Below are 19,298 nucleotides of genomic sequence, written 5' to 3'. Positions count from 1 at the left end.
AGGTTTTTGTTGACCCCGAAGGAAAAAATATCCGGAAAAGGTCATTTCATCGATGATTCAAACGAACATAAATATGTATATGTTCCGAGCGAAATTTCTGGTGAAAAAATATAATTTTTGACGAACGCTGGGTTTTTAATTTTTTTCCCGCGAAGGTCAGTATCGGAGATGAGATTTATTAATGTTTCAAGAGCTTTTGGCGAGTAAACATCACAGGTTGCGTGACTCAAAATTTGGCCGAGTGAAAGTTTGGGTCTGGTCGCATACAAAACAAAAACAAGAAGATCTGTTAGATCTTATAACCGCGCTTTTAAAATTTAACTGTTTGCATAGCACTACCGCAGTGCACACTCCAAAGCAGTCATTGATGATTCTTTTCTTACTGTAGACATCACATCACTTGATCAACACAAACTGTATTATTGCACCATCAGTGGTAGCCATTGACAAATCTCCGATGACGTCATGGTCTTAATCTTTGTAGAACTTTCTTCGGGATATGTATGGGCATGAGCGATATAAATGACACGATAATAACACTATTAACCACAGCTTTCTTTCTTAATAGTCATGATTAAATTTAATTGGTGTTTTCTACGAGTAAAGGCCTAGCAAAGTAGTCACACAAGTCATATAATTTAATAATAAAACTCTATCCCGACCGATGTGTCGATTTTGGTCACTCCAGTGACCACAGATTGAAAACGTGACAGGAAATTGGCGTTACTTTCGATTCTCACAAATTTGGACAGTGGGATGATCTCATCATTAGCCAATTACAGGCCATCTTTCAGCTCTTTTCGTCATATCCCCCCCCCCTCGGGAGAATTTTGTCAAGTTAGCTAATTTAGTATGCAAGCCACCGTAATCGCGGTCACCGTCGACGAAATGTTTATTTGCTCAAAATTGGGGCAAAATCTTTCGGAGATGGAAATCAGGACATTTGTAAGGATACAGAAAGTAATTTGGGGCCGGTTGCTGGCTTCTAAGGCTGAATTTATCCAGAAGTAAGCTGTATTTTCGTTTTCGTGCCGAAAGCCATGCGATGAAATATTATCGGCTTGTTCTCCTGTCTTGTTCTGTTTTTCTCTTGGTCTTTTTTGTAGCCCGCCGAGGTCAGTCTTTCGTCTAAATCAGTTGAAAAAAAGTTCGAAAAAGATGTTCCCATTCAAGTTTGAGCTCGCAGGCGATAATTGTGGAGTTTTTTGGCCGAAACGTCGGCTTTGTTATGTTGGTGTTTTTCGGTTACTATGGGCGACCGTTGCTTCCTTTGTTAGGTCAAGTCTGGGGAGTGAGGTCACAAAAAAATTCGAATTAATTCTGGTTTTGTTAGATTTCGCTGAAATTTTAACACGATAAAGCTGGATTGTTAAGGAATAGATTTACCGTCTGCCGATGTGTTGTAGCTATTGACGCTGAAGTGTTATATCGCTTAGAAGTCAGGGTTTTGAAGAGATTTTTTTGCAACGTGTAGGTTCGGCGTGATTTTGTAATCGGAGGTTTCGGTTGACCCCGAAGGAAAAAATATCCGGGAAAGGTCATTTCATCGACGATTCAAACGAATATAAATATGTATATGTTCCGAGCTAATTTTCTGGTGAAAAAATATAATTTTTGACGAGCGCTGGGTTTTTAATTTTTTCCCGCGAAAGATGAGATTTATTAATGTTTCAACAGCTTTTGGCGAGTAAAAATCACAGGTTGAGTGACTCAAAATTTGGCCGAGTGGAAGCTTGGGTCTGCTCGCACAGAAGTCGAAAAAAAAAACCACGGGTAAACCATGAACCGCGCTCGGCCCATGGCCGCGCGGTTAATTAGCTAAGTTTAATAACAAAATTCTCCTGAGGAGGGGATATGACAAATTTGGTGAGAATCAAAAGTAACGCTAATTTTCTGTCACGTTTTCAATCTGTGGCCACTGGAGTGACTAAAATCGATACATCGGTCGGGATAGGGTTTTTTTATATGACTTGTGTGACTACTTTGCTAGCCCTTTACTCGTGGAAAACACCAATTAAATTTAATCATGACTTTTAAGAAAGAAAGCTGTTGTTAATAGTGTTATTATTGTGTCGTTCATATTGTTCATACCCTTACATATCCCGAAGAAAGTTCTAGATTAAGACCATTACGTCATCGGAGATTTGTCAACGGCTACCACTGATGGTGCAATGATACAGTTTGTGTTGATCAAGTGATGTGCTGTCTACAGTAAGAAAAGAATCATCAATGACTGCTTTGGAAGGTGCACTGCGTACCGACGGTAGTGCTAAGCGAACCGTTAAATTTTTAAAGCGCGGTTATAAGATCTAACAGATCTTCTTGTTAAGATTAGTTACTATTTTATAATCGTTTCAGGATGATTAGAGTATAACTGGTGCTTTTAAAAGAAGATTTAGGGGTGGATTTTGGTTTAAACAGTATCGGATAAATTTGCGTTCACGGGCAAACTCATAATAATAACATATCCTCCATACATACAAGTTTAGATAGACAACCTAAACCTAGGCTCAATACTGGAACAAGTTTGACTAGTTGGTACAATGTTGCTGAAAGATTGGAGACCATACCAACCCTGTGATGCAGCAAAAATGCACATATACTCTCCAGATTCAGAGGACTGTTTGCCGTTTCACTATGAGTTCATTGATGTGGTTAAGTTGGATCAAGTTGTGTGTAAGTCATAGCCGAGGGCTGTATCAGTTATGTTGATAATGACTTTCATCTGGAAATCGATGAAGCTATTTACCATCAGTGTGTGATGGAATTGAGCCAAACTCCTAGGAAAGAACCCTCCATAGAAACGGCAGTCAGAGACAAAAATAGTGCCAGTACTTCCAGAGGGTGATCACTGACTGAGGCTTCCACGTAGATAGCGCCAGTAAAATGTGGTACAAAAGTAAATTAAGTCTTCACGTGTCAAGTGGCTTAACATGCAAGGACGAGGAGTTCGACGCATGTTAACCCTTTGAGCCCCAATTACGCATATGCGCGTAATTGATGGTTATGTTCTATGTACCACTTGTGATGTCATCAATTTCAATGTCATCTGATATTCTTGATAAGCAGATGGTAGAACTAGGCTAGGCCTATCCGTACAGTTGTCAGGTTTAAACATCGACGACATTCCGATGTCGCAAATCGAAAAGTAAATGGTCCACTATGCCTATGATTGATCAAGGTCCATTTCTAGGCTTCGCCCGTAATTAACATCCAACTTTTCACGGCAGCCAGAGAGAACATGCAACGCAAAAGGTAGCCAGACTAAAAGGGCCGAGAAAAAACAAATGAAGTGCCCTTCATGAACACGAGTGAAGCGACAAGAAAGGTCGAGTGACCGAACAGAGAACGGCAAATGTACAAATGTCACGAACCGTAGAAGTCTTGTAGGCTAGTCAACCCCATTTTACACTGATATGATTATTATGGACGTGCCCCGTTCTACATCGTGCAAGACATACAAGCACTCAACTAACGTCAACGAGGAGCTTAAAGCAAAAATACGCACTCAACGTACAGCATCAACCCCATTTTAAAGAAGGGGTTTGCAAAAGAACATGAGCGTTTATATCAAAATAGCTCCACATTGCAGATCAGCCATCGAGTGTCCAGAAATCTAGAAAAAATGCCGTCAAAGAAACACAAAATAACGAGGTCGAGCTTCATAAAAGTAAGGATCGAAAAGTACATTACGCCATTGGCTAGCTTTTACAGCCAATAGAAACCAGACATTTTCTATCCGTCACGAGGGTACACACCACGAGAAGTTTGTGCCAAGCCGCAGAATGTCTTGCATCCTCACCGAGGTACGAGTTGCACCAGCAACTTCAGACGTACAGAGTATTTTAGAAATACCGGCAACTGATGAGATCCACATGGAGGATCGAAGCCATGGTCTTGCCTGAACTAAGCTGAACAATGGCATATAAAACACGCAAAACAGTCAAAAGGACTTCGTGCCCATAAACAGCTACATTTGAATCATGTGGTGCCAGAACAACCAGAGGAGGAATAAACCTAGACATCGAGCAAGAGAAACATAAGCTCGATCAGATAGCTGCAAGAAACATAAGAATGTCTCTAGACAAACGTATAGCTTTCTCAGAGGAAAGCTACGGCGTCTCCGAAGGAAATCGTACGGGAACAAATATGATATCTGTGATAAGGATCTACCTACTATGCTTGCAAACAGTTCTAATCACAGCCGGGCCCGGCGTCACAATATAGAATGCAAGTAAGCAACATGTTCACGGTAAATTTCATATTTGTCCCTCAAAAGCAAATTCATAGAGACTTAAAAGCATATCTTGCAATAGAAATGAGCCTAAACAATGCATAAACACATGACAAATTACAGAGGTGTGAAACTCAACGAGTCGACATGCAGATAACAGCGGAAATCACGCAGACTTATGACCTATAAAAATTTGCCATAGCACGATCTAACGGCTCAACTCCACTTAAAATTCCTCCTTATTACACAACATGAAGTGCTCTTCATGAACACGAGTGAAGCGATAAGAAAGGTCGAGTGACCGAACAGAGAACGGCAAATGTACAAATGTCACGAACCGTAGAAGTCGTGTAGGCTAGTCAACCCCATTTTACACTGAACCTCTGCTAAAAAAGCAAATCCGAGACTCCGAGACCTTGCGAAAAAAATTCGAGACTCCGAGACCGAAAGAAACACATGAAAAACGAGACTTCGTGACTCGTCACAAAAGCTTCCGAGATTCCGAGATCGGATCAAGAATTTCCGAGATCCACGATTTTCTGGGTACCATTCGCCACCCCTTTTGTAGGATCAGCGGACTGCTTTTAATTTCAGCTTTTAAACGAAGTTTTGGGGGTTGATTTTGGTTTATACAGTGTCGGATAAATTTGCGCTCACTGGCAAACTCGTAATAAGAACATATCGTCCATACATTCAAATTTAGAGAGACAAGCAAGTCGCACACGCGATAGCTGAAGGGTCTACTGCTACGGAGCAATAAGCGAAGTAGTCCCAGCCGTTCTTTACCGCGACCGCATTATTATTATTTTAAGTTCTCTCAGAGTAGTGTTATGAAAATATTGTAAATTACTCACTTCCGAGCCCTTTAAAATGTAATTTGGTTTAGTAATAGGGAACTTGTGGATCTCAGTTCCGTTCACCAGTTTGTTCATTTGTTCGATTTGGAATGCATGTATTCGCTTTCAAGAAATTTTATAACCGACACGAAAATATAGAAAAGCCAACAGTAGCCTCTTTTCAGTTAACAGCTAGAAATCTAAAGTTATTGTTCTACTTTGTACTTTGCCGACTCTTTGTACACCTGAGCGTGTGCAGGGTAGGTTGGAAAACCCGGAATTCGGAATTCGGAATTTTATTAAAAAAAATAAATAAATAAATTAAAAAAATAAATTAAAAAAAAATAAAAAAATAAATAATAATAATAATAATAGTAATAATAATAATAAATAATAATAATAAATAAATGTAAAGAAAAAATAAATTATTAATTTAAAGTTATAATAAAACCTAGAATCTGAACTCTGGACTCTTGCGGCTTGACAATCAGACGGTTGCAGTTGAGTCACGATATGTGGTCACGCAATACCTTACTTTTAAATTATAAAAAAATATACAGAAAACAAGAAAAAACCTTAACAAGAAACACCCTCACATTCCCTGTACTTTGTTCTTTGTTTCTGAGTAAAAGGTGTGTCACACAAGAGATTTGAATCTTTGTTAAAGAAGTTATGAATTTGGACGAGAAGGCATAGTGATTGGAATTCGGAACATATCATGCAAAGAAAGAACAATTAAACCTTTTTTAAAAAAAGCCAATGTTCCGAATTCCAATCACTATGCCTTCTCGTCCAAATTCATAACTTCTTTAACAAAGATTCAAATCTCTTGTGTGACACACCTTTTACTCAGAAACAAAGAACAAAGTACAGGGAATGTGAGGGTGTTTCTTGTTAAGGTTTTTTCTTGTTTTCTGTATATTTTTTTATAATTTAAAAGTAAGGTATTGCGTGACTACATATCGTGACTCAACTGCAACCGTCTGATTGTCAAGCCGCAAGAGTCCAGAGTTCAGATTCTAGGTTTTATTATAACTTTAAATTAATAATTTATTTTTTCTTTACATTTATTTATTATTATTATTATTATTATTACTATTATTATTATTATTATTTATTTTTTTATTTTTTTTTATTTATTTTTTTAATTTATTTTTTTATTTTTTTTAATAAAATTCCGAATTCCGAATTCCGAATTCCTGGTTTTCCAACCTACCGCGTGTGCAGCGCTGTTTCACTAACTTTCATTTAGAAAACAAGTAGTTCGTCATCGGGTCATTTGAGTTTCTTTTCATTATTAAAATCTACCTTCCGTTCCCTCAGAAACTAGCCAGCTGAACTACTTTTCACTAATGGAGTTTTATTAGTTTCCTCGGAAGTTAGCCAGCTGAACTACTTTTCACTAATGGAGTTTTAATGCTTTCTATTCGTAGGATAATTTTCCCTTGCTGTCGGTAACACCAATTCAGAATTTCAAATTTAAGTATCTCACTTTTAATTTCCTAAGTTTGTTCTATCTTAATCTCAGCCTGTTTAATTTTAATCCTAGCACTCTTTTTTTAATTTTGGAAGCCTCGTGGTATTGATTAGAATTTGCTATCTTAATTAAGTACTTTCCGCTCGTATTGTATGCTTGAAGTTACATTAGCATATTGTAAACACTTGACGTGTAAAGGATGATATATAAGCAAGTACGTTTGTAAAGATTATTCGATTTTACAGCGGCTACTCCGCCGAGTATGTCAATTTCACCCTCGACGTTAGAGTGCAGAATAAACTACTGTTGGACCAAGTTATGTCTCTTCCTTGACGTCCGTAGTGAAGACCATTGAAGTAGGTCCTCGTGTACCAGGAAATCGTGACGAATTTCCGTTCCCGCAGCCGAGCAGTGCTCTCCAAGAGTTAGATTCCCCTAGTTGTCAGTCAAGTGTCCGTTCAGTCCGAAATTTACAGTGTTGCAGGAAAAACTTATCGTCACACTACATAAAATTTACGGATTGGTAGCGCAGTTGTACTTTTGCCAGTCTTGAAGTGAATTGAATGAGCATTGTATGAGCATTGTATGGGTACTGAAATATACAGTTTACAGTAGTGATAATAAAGTCAGGGTACGATTTATTTGCAGTTTTCAGTTTTTTTATGAAGTTTTGGAAATGTGCTGTTTTATATTTTCTGTCAACGAAAGAGTGGTTGTGATTAAACAATCGATAATCGTTTTGTCAGGGTAAAGACAATACGAACGTTCATTGACGACAAGTATACGGTTAACAACAAATTAATTTTCTGTGAGGTAATTAGCGTTGCCAAATATTTTTAAAGATAATAAGGTATCGATTTCAGAGAGAGAAACTTGTACTTTGCGGCTTTCCTTTGCTGTTTGTAGGATCAGCGGAGTGCTTTTAATTTCAGCTTTTAAACGAAGATTTGGGGGTGGATTTTGGTTTATACAGTGTCGGATAAATTTACGCTCACGGGCAAACTCATAATAACATATATTCGATACATACAATTTTAGATAGACAAACAAGCGGGTCGCACACGCGAAATGACAAGTCAAGAGAAAATGATTTTCTCTTGTTGGACAAGTATATGGTTAAAGCAACAAATTAATTTCCGGTGAGGTAATTCGCCTTAATCACAGTCCGCCATGTTGGATGCAACGTCACCATTTTTCGCATGAAAGCGAGGCCACGCGTGTCGAAACATCATGGCTGAGTCAGCGAGTACTTTGATTTCTTCAGAGTTTTGGTACTGCAATTTGGTGGACATACCGACAACAATATTTACCTGTGACAGTGACAGTGTATATTGGCTCGGGGAAGTCTACAACAGCAGGAGAGGATGACAGTTCCGGTTGGACCTCCATAGAACTTTCCTCACCAGAAGTTTGGCCGAAAGTTGATGCTATGGATTAAAATGAAAAAGATAAAAATACTTCTGATTATTTTACGATTTTAACCAAGGAATGTTTAAAGAGATACCGACAACAATATTTACCTGTCACAGTGACAGGGGACGATGGCACGCTTACATCAAACAATCGCACTCGTGCACGCGGTGGTTCTCGCTTTGTCGGAGATTTTCTTTTCCTGGGTGATCTTGACCAGCAAAAAATACTCGGAACTGCATGCTTCTCCAGAACACGCTTCCCTGTTAAAGTTGTCTGAAAATCCGCTTCCTTAAAGTGTACAGAACATACTCTTGTGCTGTTTGTTATCTGTAGATGGACCAGATCATAATAATTAATGTAAATACATCTGCGCGACAATGACATCGATAACCTAACCAACTTACCTGGACACTTTTGCCCACGTCTCGCCGTATTTTGACAACCCACTGCTTTCGAATGGCTTCATCACTGGGAAATTGGTGAAAGGTATGATTTGGAATATTTTTAGCGCGATTATTTTTGCATTGCGGCACGCAACAGTGATCTCCGTTGGGCATGATTGCAGATGATCGCCTTGTCTCCTCGAACGCCGGAAGTTGACTTTACACGCGTGGCCTCGCATTGGTGTCAAAAGTACATGACGTCAATCCAAGATGGCTGCTGTGCGATAAAGGCGAATTAGCTTTGCCAAATATCTTTAAAGATAATAAGGTGTTGATTTCAGAGAGAGGAACTTTTCAGTGGAGTGCTTTTTATTTGGGTAGGTATATCGAATAAGAATTCTCGCAGTCCATTTGATTATTGAAACTTGCTTATTCGATGACTCGTATTCACAACTAACTTAATTATAAAAGCACATGCGATATTGTATAAAAATACTCGTGATCAACTGTCAATCATAAATGTCATTAGAACTCTGTACAAACAAAGCATAAACAAAAACCCTCATGTGGGCTAATAAGTTTCACGACACACTCCCCCGGTTTGGGTCACATTCGTGAACAAGCATACTAAAATTTGAATACCAATTCGAATAAGTTCGCCCATCATCATAGTTTTCGCAGAAGTGTTCGGCGTATCACAAACGGGGACAGCGCTCGTCGATTCGACTTCAGTTCGGTCAATGTCATCGTTGACGTTGACTTCAAGAGGAAACAAATGTTTGGCACTTCGTTTTAACAGGCGAGGATTACGATCTGCATTCGAGACCTTGATAATAGCAGCTCGGATATGACCATCCTTTCCAGGCAAAAGCTACTCCACTTTAGCCAATTTCCAGAACATTCTGTTTGATGTATCGTTCTTCAGAATGACTACATCTCCGATGGCTATATCAGCTACCTTTCGATTCTTGATGACTTGCGCTTGTCTCTCTCAGACTGGTGGCTGATCTCAGTCGAGTTTCTCACTGCATAAAACTTGAAACAATATCTTCAATCGAATGACGAAAGGACTAAGAAATCCTAAAGGGTCGAAAATCTTGGCGGTGAGTTTGAGCACCGATCGCTTATTAACCGGAAGTGACTTTCCATATTTGTACAAATCGGCAAAGTTAAAGAATATTTCGTCATTGGCAGTGTCCCAGTAAATTCCTAGAAGTTTGACTGCATTTCCGTCACTTGAAGTAGGGCTGCTCAAACTGGTACTTGATTTTGCATAGGACTCGTCATCTTCTTGTGTAACATCTGGAAAATCGCATGTTCGCTGACTTGCTGGGGTTCGATCATTCGACACTTCAAATTTCGCAATTACTTCAATTAAACTTGCCGAGTCGGAATTCCACTTTCTGAGACGAAATCCACCTTCAGCCATTATCGCTTTCGATTTCTTGTAAATAGCAAAGGCGGCCTTGTCGTCGTCGTCCCCAGTGATCAAGTCATCCACGTACAGGGAATTTTCGAGCATTTCTGCCACTTTCGGTTCGCTTTGTCTGTAGAACTTCAAATGATGCTTGATTGTGGAGCACAAAATAAAAGGCGAGGGGCGTAGTCCAAACACTAAACGATTGAACCTGAACTTACCATTTCGGGGATTTCGGCTGTGGGGTCTTTAAACCACAGAAATCGAAGCATGTCTCGATCCTCTTTCTTGATTCCAACATTCAGAAACGCTTTCTCGATGTCAGCCGTGAGGCCAACGCTGTTCCATCGGAATTTTGCTAACATATCAAAGATATGCGGGATGAAATTTGGCCCTGTTTCCAAACAGTCGTTAAGTGATCTTCCTTGTTTTGAAGATTTCGCAGACCCGTCGTAGACGTTGCGGACCTTCGTTGTTTCTCGATCCTTGCGGACTACTGCATGATGTGGCGAAAAATGAATCCCTTTGGTGATTTCTTCATTTCCGCAAAGTTCTTCTGCTCGTTCGATGATTCCATTTTTCTCCTGTTCTTGTATAATGTTGCTGTATTCGCTCAACAGTACGGGTTCTTGGCTCAATTTGTGTCGTAAGGATTTCAGTCGCGATGAGCACATCCGTCTGATAATTGTCGGAAGAAGGCACGTAGTCTTCCTTCCAGGGTAGACCCACTTCGTATCGCTTTCCATCGTAGCTTGGATCTCTTAGAAAATCAATGCCTTCTGTCGCTTCCGTGTGGAGTTGCTCCTTGATTCCGATCGATTCGGTTTCCTAAAAGTCCTTAATAGTGTTCAAAAGTTCGTCGTGTTCGCTCGTGTAATACAATGAGTTTAATTCCCCTGTAATCGCTAGATGAGAACTAACGTGATTGCTCGAAATTCTCTCTCCAATGGGCCCAGACAAAAGCCAACCCAGTTCACTCTTGACGGCGGTAGGGCCTGATTCGCCATGAATTGTCTCGCCGTTCGCTACGTTCCAATAATAATCGGATCCGATGAGAATGTCTATCGATTCGTCACCGTGTTCGTCGAATTCGCCAGCAAATTCTAAGCTGTCTAAATGAGGAGACTTGCTTACTTCGATCTTGTTCGGCAACGACGAACATATCACTGGGAAACCAAGAGCGCAAATTTCGATTTCTTCACAACCAGCTTTCCCCAAACGGACTTTCACCACGTCACAGTCTTGTGTGCGATATCGTTGTTCTCGGAATGTGTTCAAATGGAGCGTTTCTTTCTTCAGAGGCTCGAGACTGAGTCGTGACTTTAAGGTGTTGGTAACATAAGAGCGTTGGCTCCGTAGAAGGCACAAGTGTAATAACTGGTCACAAATGTAATGAAGTCACAAGTGTAATAAGGTTTGGTCACAAATGTAATAAGGGTTCAGACATAGGCACAAACATGAAAGGCACCTGCCATTCAAAGTTGATGTCGTCATCAGTTAACATCGCGTTAGTTTTGTCATTCAACCTTTAATGAGATATTTAACAATTATTCCATGAGCGCGCGTTGGCTATAACCAATCTCATATCCAACAAGCGCGAATGGAATAATTGTTTTATTAACTTCGGTGCGTTTGTATTCTTGGAAATATAGCTTAATTTTATTGGATTTTAATTTTACAAAACGACCGGAAGTCGATGTGACAAAAACAACAACAAGTGGGAAATCATATGACATGCGCGCCGTTTGTAAAATTAGTTGAATGAAAAATTTGAGAGCGAAGCAAGCGAATTTGCTGAATGAAATTGCAATCAAGTAGAATTCAAGAAACGTCTATCAAATGAAGGAGATATAACCTTGGTCAGAAAGTTTGAAAAGCGTTCAAGTTCGAGTCATGGAGAAGAGCCAAATAATTGTGCACTTGCACATTCCCATTGTAATAATGCTGCGGAAAACTTTGATCGCCATGTGACACAGACGTTGTGCCAAAATTATTCTCGACAAGGTCTCTCTCAGGATTCCCTTCCTTTGAAAGCCTTGGCATTTCGAGCTGTATGTGTGGAGCTCATTGTTGGTCAGTTTTAGAGTCAAGGACAGAAACTATCTTAGCGTCAGATTCATCTTCAGAATCTCCGAGGCCACCCTGGTGGTTTTTCGTGGCTGGTAAAGAACCGGGCTTACTTCGGTTCAGCTAAAAACACTCAACTCCTTGAGGTGTTTTTCGCAAGGACAGAATTGTTGGCGCTAGCTGTCGTTGATTCTCTCGTCGTCGTCGTCGGCCAAAAAAGAGACTGAGATGAAATTATGTCGTCCTCTGTAGCTGTGCGGGATTCTTGCTCTCGGCTGATCCGAGCTTCCTTAGTCGAACAGTTTCCTCATCTGCTCATTGGAAACTGGTTTCTTATGGACTACGCCGGCAATTATGCCTGTTTACCTGCGGCCTTTTACAAATGCATATGCTCTAATAATTTATTTGCCTGGTCAGAGATAATGGAAAACGGTTTGTTGTGCGGCGGCGTGCGAAGGAAATGATCGACTGGCGGCTTTAATGGATTTAATCAATGAACTTTTGCAATACGTGACATCTTTCTTCCTCGCAGACGAGTAAAAACACTTCAACTGAACATTCAGTTCTTCTTTTGACATTTCTTATATCGGTTTCGAAAATTTGGTGCCACCAGGACTAGCAAGCCATTCTGTTCCGGTAAAATTTGTTTTTGTTACATAATCTTCATGAATGTGTAAAATCTCACCGGTCATATTTTAATTTTGCAACTTTAAGGGAAACTTAACGTATACGTGCCGTTAAATAATCTTATCTCGAACTTTGTGGCTTTTTTGTTGTTACTGGGACGGCATTGTCCATAATTCCCTGTATTTCCTGTGTAGATAGCTCACCGAATGTGCTTTTTTTTCATCCATTTTTTTTGTCGACGAAACTTCGCTTCACGCGAAAAAGCTCATGCCGAGCGACATTTGCCGCTTTCATTTCCATATAAGGTCAAACGGAGGTATAATGGCTGGTAACCGAGATCCAGTGAACCAATCAGAAAGCTAGAATTGCATTATCCGAGGCTGAGAATTTAATAATAGAATATATCTTAAGTGACTCAGTAAGGTCTGAGTCGTCATGTCATCGAGGCCCGAATAGAAAAGAGAAACCTTAAAACCCAGACATACAGAGTTGTGTACACTTCCCCGGTCACAGGAAAAAGCGAAAAGAAGTGGCTGCCCGTGGATTACATAAAAGTCTCAACCTCCGGGAGGAAAAATGTAAACAAAAGGCTGCTAAGTTATCCAAACGGAAAAAAACCCTGCACCGCACAAAGTTTAATTTCGTAATGAGTCATGAAGATTACACCAAGATAATAGAACATCAGGGCTTTCAAGTTATATATAATCCACCTGGAGATGGCAACTGCCAATTTGCTGCTCTAGCCCACCAGTTAAATACACTAGGTATTTTCAGATCTTCCGAAACTATGCGTAAAGAAATAGTGGACTATTTGCAAAATAACCCAGTTGATTACGATGGCTTCCCACTTTTACAACACTTAGTAGACTCTGAGTTTCCATCCTGGCAGGAATATCTTCAATATATGGCGAGAAAGAACACAATTGGCGATCAATTAACATTGTTTGCAGCAGCAAATCTATACAACATTGATATCCAGGTTGTATCTACACTCGGGGCTGGGGCACAACATGTATTCCATCCATCATCGAGCATCCCTCTTGCTACCGTTTATCTCGGCCGTTTTGCCGAAAATCATGGGGAACATTATGTGAGTCTGATACGAGAGTTCAATAGCGATACTAGTACCTCGGATGACCATACATACGCAGGTGGCGTTAATAATGACGTACGTTGGTAACGTTAACAATGATGCAAGTGATGTTAAGAATAATACAGGTGATGCTAACAATGACGCAGGTGATCTTCACAATGATGCAGGTGACTATCACGATGACGCAGGTGATGTTCACGATGACGCAGGTGATGCTCACGATGACGCAGGTGATGCTCACGATGACGCAGGTGATGCTCACGATGACGCAGGTGTCATTGACGATGACGTAGGTGACGTTGACGATAGTACTCAGCCCTTCTTAAACAATGATGTACTTGAATTGATAATCAAAATTACTTTATCAACCTTTCCATTTATGAGGAGCAGCTTAAAACGTGTCAACAGATTTTTCAAAGTGACCGTGGACAATGTTCCTTGTCCCAGGGTGTATATACCTGAGCTGCCAGAAGAACAAGTGGTTATAAGCATCCGCAAATCATCATGTTAAAAGGGAAATGCAGCGCCGCTGTTGCAGAACTTTGAGAGGCAATTAAGTCTCCTAGATGGCACCAAGCTTGGATAAAACTAGTTCCGTTAGAGTTTGGTTGGATTACCATAGCTGGCATCTATTGGAAGAATAGGCTAGTATAGACTAGCCTTTAATTAATAAGCTCATATGTTTCTGTAGAAACATGTGTGTTTCTGGTTTTTGTTAACTGTAAAGACATCAACAAATAATAACCTAAAAAGGACAAGACTTACTAGCAAAAGAACAAACTTAGTGGTCGTATTGTAACTTGTGTTGTTTAAGTTGAATTTTAAGTTCAAATTATCACACTGGATCAATGTATTTTTTTCACTTCCTCAGTTGAGGACATTGACCATTTGAATAGTGTTCATGTTATTGCGTTGACAGTTTTTTTTTATGAATCACTCAGATTGTACTGATGGTTTTGTTGTTGGCACTTAATGAAATTGAAGCGAATTAAAATTTAATTTGGATATACCTAATGACGCTATCAGTTGAGAGCAGCACCTAATTTGTACAAAAGCTTTATAGTTAATTCATAAGTGCATTTAAGGCATTAGATGATGCCTAAAATGACAAAACTACAGCGATTTTGACTGATGACGACATCAACTTCGAATGGCAGGTGCCTTTCATGTTTGTGCCTATGTCTGAACATTTGTGACCAAACCTTATTACACTTGTGACTTTATTACATTTGTGACCACACCTTATTACACTTGTGACTTTATTACATTTGTGACCAGTTATTACACTTGTGCCTTCTACAGCTCCCATTATCGAATAAAATCCGGACGTTGGACGATTTCTTTCCGTCTTCATTGGTGGCAACAGCTCGAGCAGTTTGCAACAAGACTGTTCCTTTCGTTCCGGAACTAGCAGTTGTTGTCGTTTGTAGGAGCTGTGAGTTCTCTGTTGCGTGGCTTAAAAGAGTCGAGTTGTGCGTTTCCTGCGAATTTTTGTTTGGGGCAGATGAATCATGCCGTTTGGAAATTGATTGGCGGCAAATTGACTGATGGTGGTTGCCACTGCAGCGGCCACAGTTCTTGCCACATGAACCACTCTGATGATCGCGTCTCAAACAGACAAAACATCGTCGATCTCTCTTGAGAATTTCGAAACGAGATTGCGGATCACTAACACTTTCACAAGAAGCTGAATAATAAATACCACCACAATAAACGCATTTGACTTGAATTACTCTAGTTGGAGGTCGCGTGCTATCTTGGGATAACAGGGTTGATGAAGTCGGCCTATTCCCGTTTTGTTTGGGTTTTTCTAAGTTCACGTTTGTTTTGACACCGTCGCTAGTCTCGCGAGCCTCGACTTCCTGTCGGATAACTTCTAGTAAGTCGGGCATTTCCCAGACCTCACGTGCTGTATTTCTGGCGACTTGAATTCTGATTTCGGGCGGCAATTTCGACACGATCACGGGAATTAACAAACTTCCATACTGGCTAGAACTAACACCCAACGACTCTAAACCACATATGTTGATACTTATCCGATCGTAAACAAGTCGAAGCTGGGAGGCGTTGTCGTTGACACACACTGGAATCTTAAGCATCTCGTCCATGTGCTTAGAGATGATGTTCTGAGGCTTGCCAAGACGTTTATGCAATAGATCGATCGCAGAGTTGTAGTTGGCTTCAGATCTAGTTAAACCTCGTATTGAACGTGCCGCTTGCCCCTCCAAGAGCGAATGCAGGTGATTAAATTTATGATCTGACTCAGTTGTGGATTGCTGTGTATGGAGCTGTTGTAACTGTCCCAGAAACCTTGCCATTGCCTAACATCCCCTCTGAATTTAGGCAAAACTAGTTTCGGTAAGTTTGCTCTCGGTTGAGTGGCCATGGGATTAGCGTAATTCGGATGAGTGAATGGACTAACGTTCCTGTTACTTTGAAAAGTCGTACCTGAACTCCCCGGTGATTGCGATGCATAAACTCCAGCGTCTGCTGTTGAAGCGGGATTGTGAAGCTGTTGGCTTGCATCACCAGTTGAGCTCCCCACGTTTTGAACAAGTGTAGTATTTCCAGAATCCCCATTTTCAGAAACATTTGTCGTTTGTGGTCCAGTAGTCGATTGCATCGATTTAGAAGGAGCAGTTTCGTCACCATTCGTTTCCTTCATCGTGGAGATTCCTTCGTCGTTAGACCTTGAACTCGTAGCTTCTGTAATAGATCGTAGCATAAACAGCACTCGCAGATTGATATCTTCAGATTCCTCTATTTCGTTTGTGATCTCCTCCACATGACAACTTTCTATAATTTCTTCGTCGAGAGATTTAACCAATGTTAGCTTTTCGTTCAGTGAATCGGCAATAATCTTTAAGCGTTGTTCGTCCATTTCATCAGCGTGTAGGAGACCATCTACTTCGTTTATAAGTTTCGTCATTACACTTCGATTTCCACCACGTTTGGCGCGGGTGCGCCCTAGTTTTTTAGTCATTCTTCGTTAGTGTCGAGGTCACTGCCCCACGTTGGGCACCATTATATCGAATAAGAATTCTCGCAGTCCATTTGATTATTGAAACTTGTTTATTCGATGACTCGTATTCACAACTAACTTATGCTTTGTTTAGACTTGAACGGTTTACCGAGGTACCAGAGTTTACTTACCTAGGTAAACATTTTCCGTGTGTAAACGCCAACTGATACTTTGGGAAATGCCGCAAAAGACGAAAGGAATTTAACCGAGGTAAAAGTTGTAATTACCCTGTGATCAGGCATGGTTACAATTGGTAACCAAGGTCAAGATGACAGATATATCCGCTTGTGGCGGCGTAATATTTGACTTCCCGCGGTGAGCAGTTGTGCGATTGTCGACAAAGCAAGCGTTTCTTTTCGGTCAGTGTAAAATGCAGACTGCAGACTGCAGACCGGAGGTAAAATGCAGACGGAGGGTAAAATGCAGACTGCAAACTGCAGATCAGGGGTAAAATGCAGACTGAGGGTAAAATAAAGTATTAATAATAAAAAACACAATGATCAAATCCGGATCAAATAAAGACGCGTACCCGTAATTTTCTTTTTCCAAAATCCCGAAAACTCAAACCAAAAGACATTTCCTAGCCTCAGTCAAACATTATATTATCAACCTCGACTTCTTGAACCCCCCATTTTGTTGAACCAAGTTCCCACAAGAGCCCGAACTAATCGTAATTCTATTGCATCTTACCTTTGTTTACGTCTCGGCCATTTTGAATTTTGTTTACGCGATTAGGCCTGGGACCGACCAACTCTTGCAGCGCAATTCCTTCATCCGGTTTTCATCGACAAAGGTTTAATAACGTTCAAACCACCGCGGGTCTTAGTTGCTTCAAATGGCCTTGGAATTGTTCGGAACACAAGGCAAGCAAAACACGACAGCACAACAACAGGGCAAGCTAAACTTGTAGGCATCGAGCCTAGTTTGTGGAAGACATTCAATCTCTGTTTACGACTTAAGATATCAAGAGGTTTGTGAATTGGTATTCGCTGAAAGGTGCAGAGTGCAGAGTGCAGAATGCACTATTGGGATGGTTTAGGGGGTTGCTGTTCGCTAAGACACTAAGCACTAACGCCATAAGGTGTAAATTTTAATGTTTGATTAATGAATTAATTTCAACTTGCGGGTAGGGGGGCTGGGAACAGTAGGTACCCGAGTGCACGACGCAAAACGTGTCATATTTACGTTGCCTCTTTTGATAACATGGTAAAAATATATATATGGTTTTGCAAATCTCATGCTATCCTTGAGGTGCCATTCTCTCAAGAACAGAAGCAATTTGCTCCAAACGCATGCGCAGATTAGTTAGCGTCAAAGTCGACTTTATGTTAGGTGAAAGATACTTTTCATAGCATGTAAGGCGCATGCGTTCTAGCATTGCTAATGTGATAAACTCCGTTCTCGAGTTCAGATGCACGGGGTTTTTTATATTTTTTGTAATGAGTGATATCACACTCTCGTTTTGGCTGGGGATAGCAATTATATTTCAGGTAACGCCAGTTCTCCTTTTCTAGTCCAAAGAACGTTACTGTGACTGCGTATCTTCTGGAATCATCCCTAGCTCTATTCAAGAAATGTCGTCTGCTGTTTTATAACTATTGTGTGTTTGCCAGGGTTGAAATAGAGAATCGGAACATATTGCTTCTTCATAGCAGCTTGTTTATTTCCTCTTCTATGAAAGAGAACCCAAAGATCATATTCAGCCGAAACTTTCCCGCGTTAGTTACAAGTAAAACTAGTAAATTTGTGACAAAAGAAACTTCATTATCATTGCCGCAGACTCCGTGGCACTTACTGAAACCTCCAATTAATTTCATCAGTCGATGAGGTGACTCGCTCACCGATGTGGGATATAATTTCGGTCAAGTAAAGATCTCTACCTTCCATCCTTCTCGTTCAAACGCTCCTCAGTTGTATTACTCAATAGCATTGTGTAGTAGTTTGATGTGGTTTTATTGTTTACACCAACTCGGCTGGCAACAGAATTAGAACGCACTATTCCGTGATTCGACGTGACTATTTGATAATTAGATTAATTCTTGTTTATCGGTGAAATGAAAATTTACGTTTTGAATAAAACAAAATCGTTCCTCTTCGACTTTTCAGCAGATATTTAACTTTTACATTCCATTTATCTCCAGTAGTATGTTAAAAAAATACACAACTTTGTTATATTTTCGTGGATACAAAGGTATCTTGTTGCATACATTGGCGAGGAAAACAAAAGTATCAAATTACAAACGTTGGTGTGAAAAGTAATGCTACAAAATGAACGAAATTCAAGATAAAATACCACAATAAATTTAAAACCGTCTTGACAAAACGGTAATATTGTAAGTTATTTTTGGGCAAAACACAAACATGAAACATACACACGGCTAAGATTATGTCTTGTCAAGTTTTTGTCCGCTCATGTTCTGCAAAGGGGAAAAGGCCTAGGTGACTACCAAAGGAGAGAACAGCAGGGGTGAGGACCTGTGTGACTACTGCATCAGAGATGTAAATTACACTCTGCACTATCTGAGATTTTCTCATTAGTTTATTATTAATATTTTATTTTACCCTCAGTCTGCATTTTACCCCCGGTCTGCAGTCTACAGTCTGCATTTTACCCTCAGTCTGCATTTTACCCCTAACTTTATTAGCTATCACCTTCCGTTTTCGTTATTGTTTAGTTAGTTACCAGTACCTCGCTTTGTATTTTTAAGTTTTAAATCTTTCGTTTTTTT

General features: G+C 40.1%; 1 protein-coding gene and 1 pseudogene across 1 annotated transcript; both read right to left on the bottom strand.

Moving 5' to 3' along the window:
- Positions 1-7,699: 7,699 nt before the first annotated feature.
- On the bottom strand, positions 7,700-8,635 carry LOC149109475 (THAP domain-containing protein 1-like). The gene is made up of 3 exons (XM_089294416.1): positions 8,365-8,635; positions 8,068-8,287; positions 7,700-7,974 (listed from the first exon to the last, which is right to left on the bottom strand). Exons 1-3 carry the CDS (start codon positions 8,515-8,517, stop codon positions 7,808-7,810), a joined length of 540 nt encoding a protein of 179 aa, XP_089150542.1. The 5' UTR covers positions 8,518-8,635; the 3' UTR covers positions 7,700-7,807.
- Positions 8,636-10,588: 1,953 nt separating this feature from the next.
- Positions 10,589-16,530, bottom strand: LOC149109474 (uncharacterized; annotated as a pseudogene).
- Between the last annotated feature and the right edge of the window lie 2,768 nt (positions 16,531-19,298).

Source organism: Orbicella faveolata, unplaced genomic scaffold (assembly GCF_042242905.1).
Source record: "Orbicella faveolata isolate gen_17 unplaced genomic scaffold, um_ofav_v1 contig_25, whole genome shotgun sequence".
Classification (NCBI taxonomy): Eukaryota; Metazoa; Cnidaria; class Anthozoa; order Scleractinia; family Merulinidae; genus Orbicella; species Orbicella faveolata.
This window is presented reverse-complemented; position numbering and strand designations above follow the sequence as displayed.

Bases quoted from the DNA above. Each gene is read 5' to 3' on its own strand.
- LOC149109475 (XM_089294416.1), bottom strand. From the start codon at position 8,517: ATGCCCAACGGAGATCACTGTTGCGTGCCGCAATGCAAAAATAATCGC. The intron at 8,288-8,364 runs GTAAGTTGGTTA...GTCCATCTACAG, and splicing joins ACGTGGGCAAAAGTGTCCAG to ATAACAAACAGCACAAGAGT. The intron at 7,975-8,067 runs GTAAATATTGTT...TTTAATCCATAG, and splicing joins GTCCCCTGTCACTGTGACAG to CATCAACTTTCGGCCAAACT.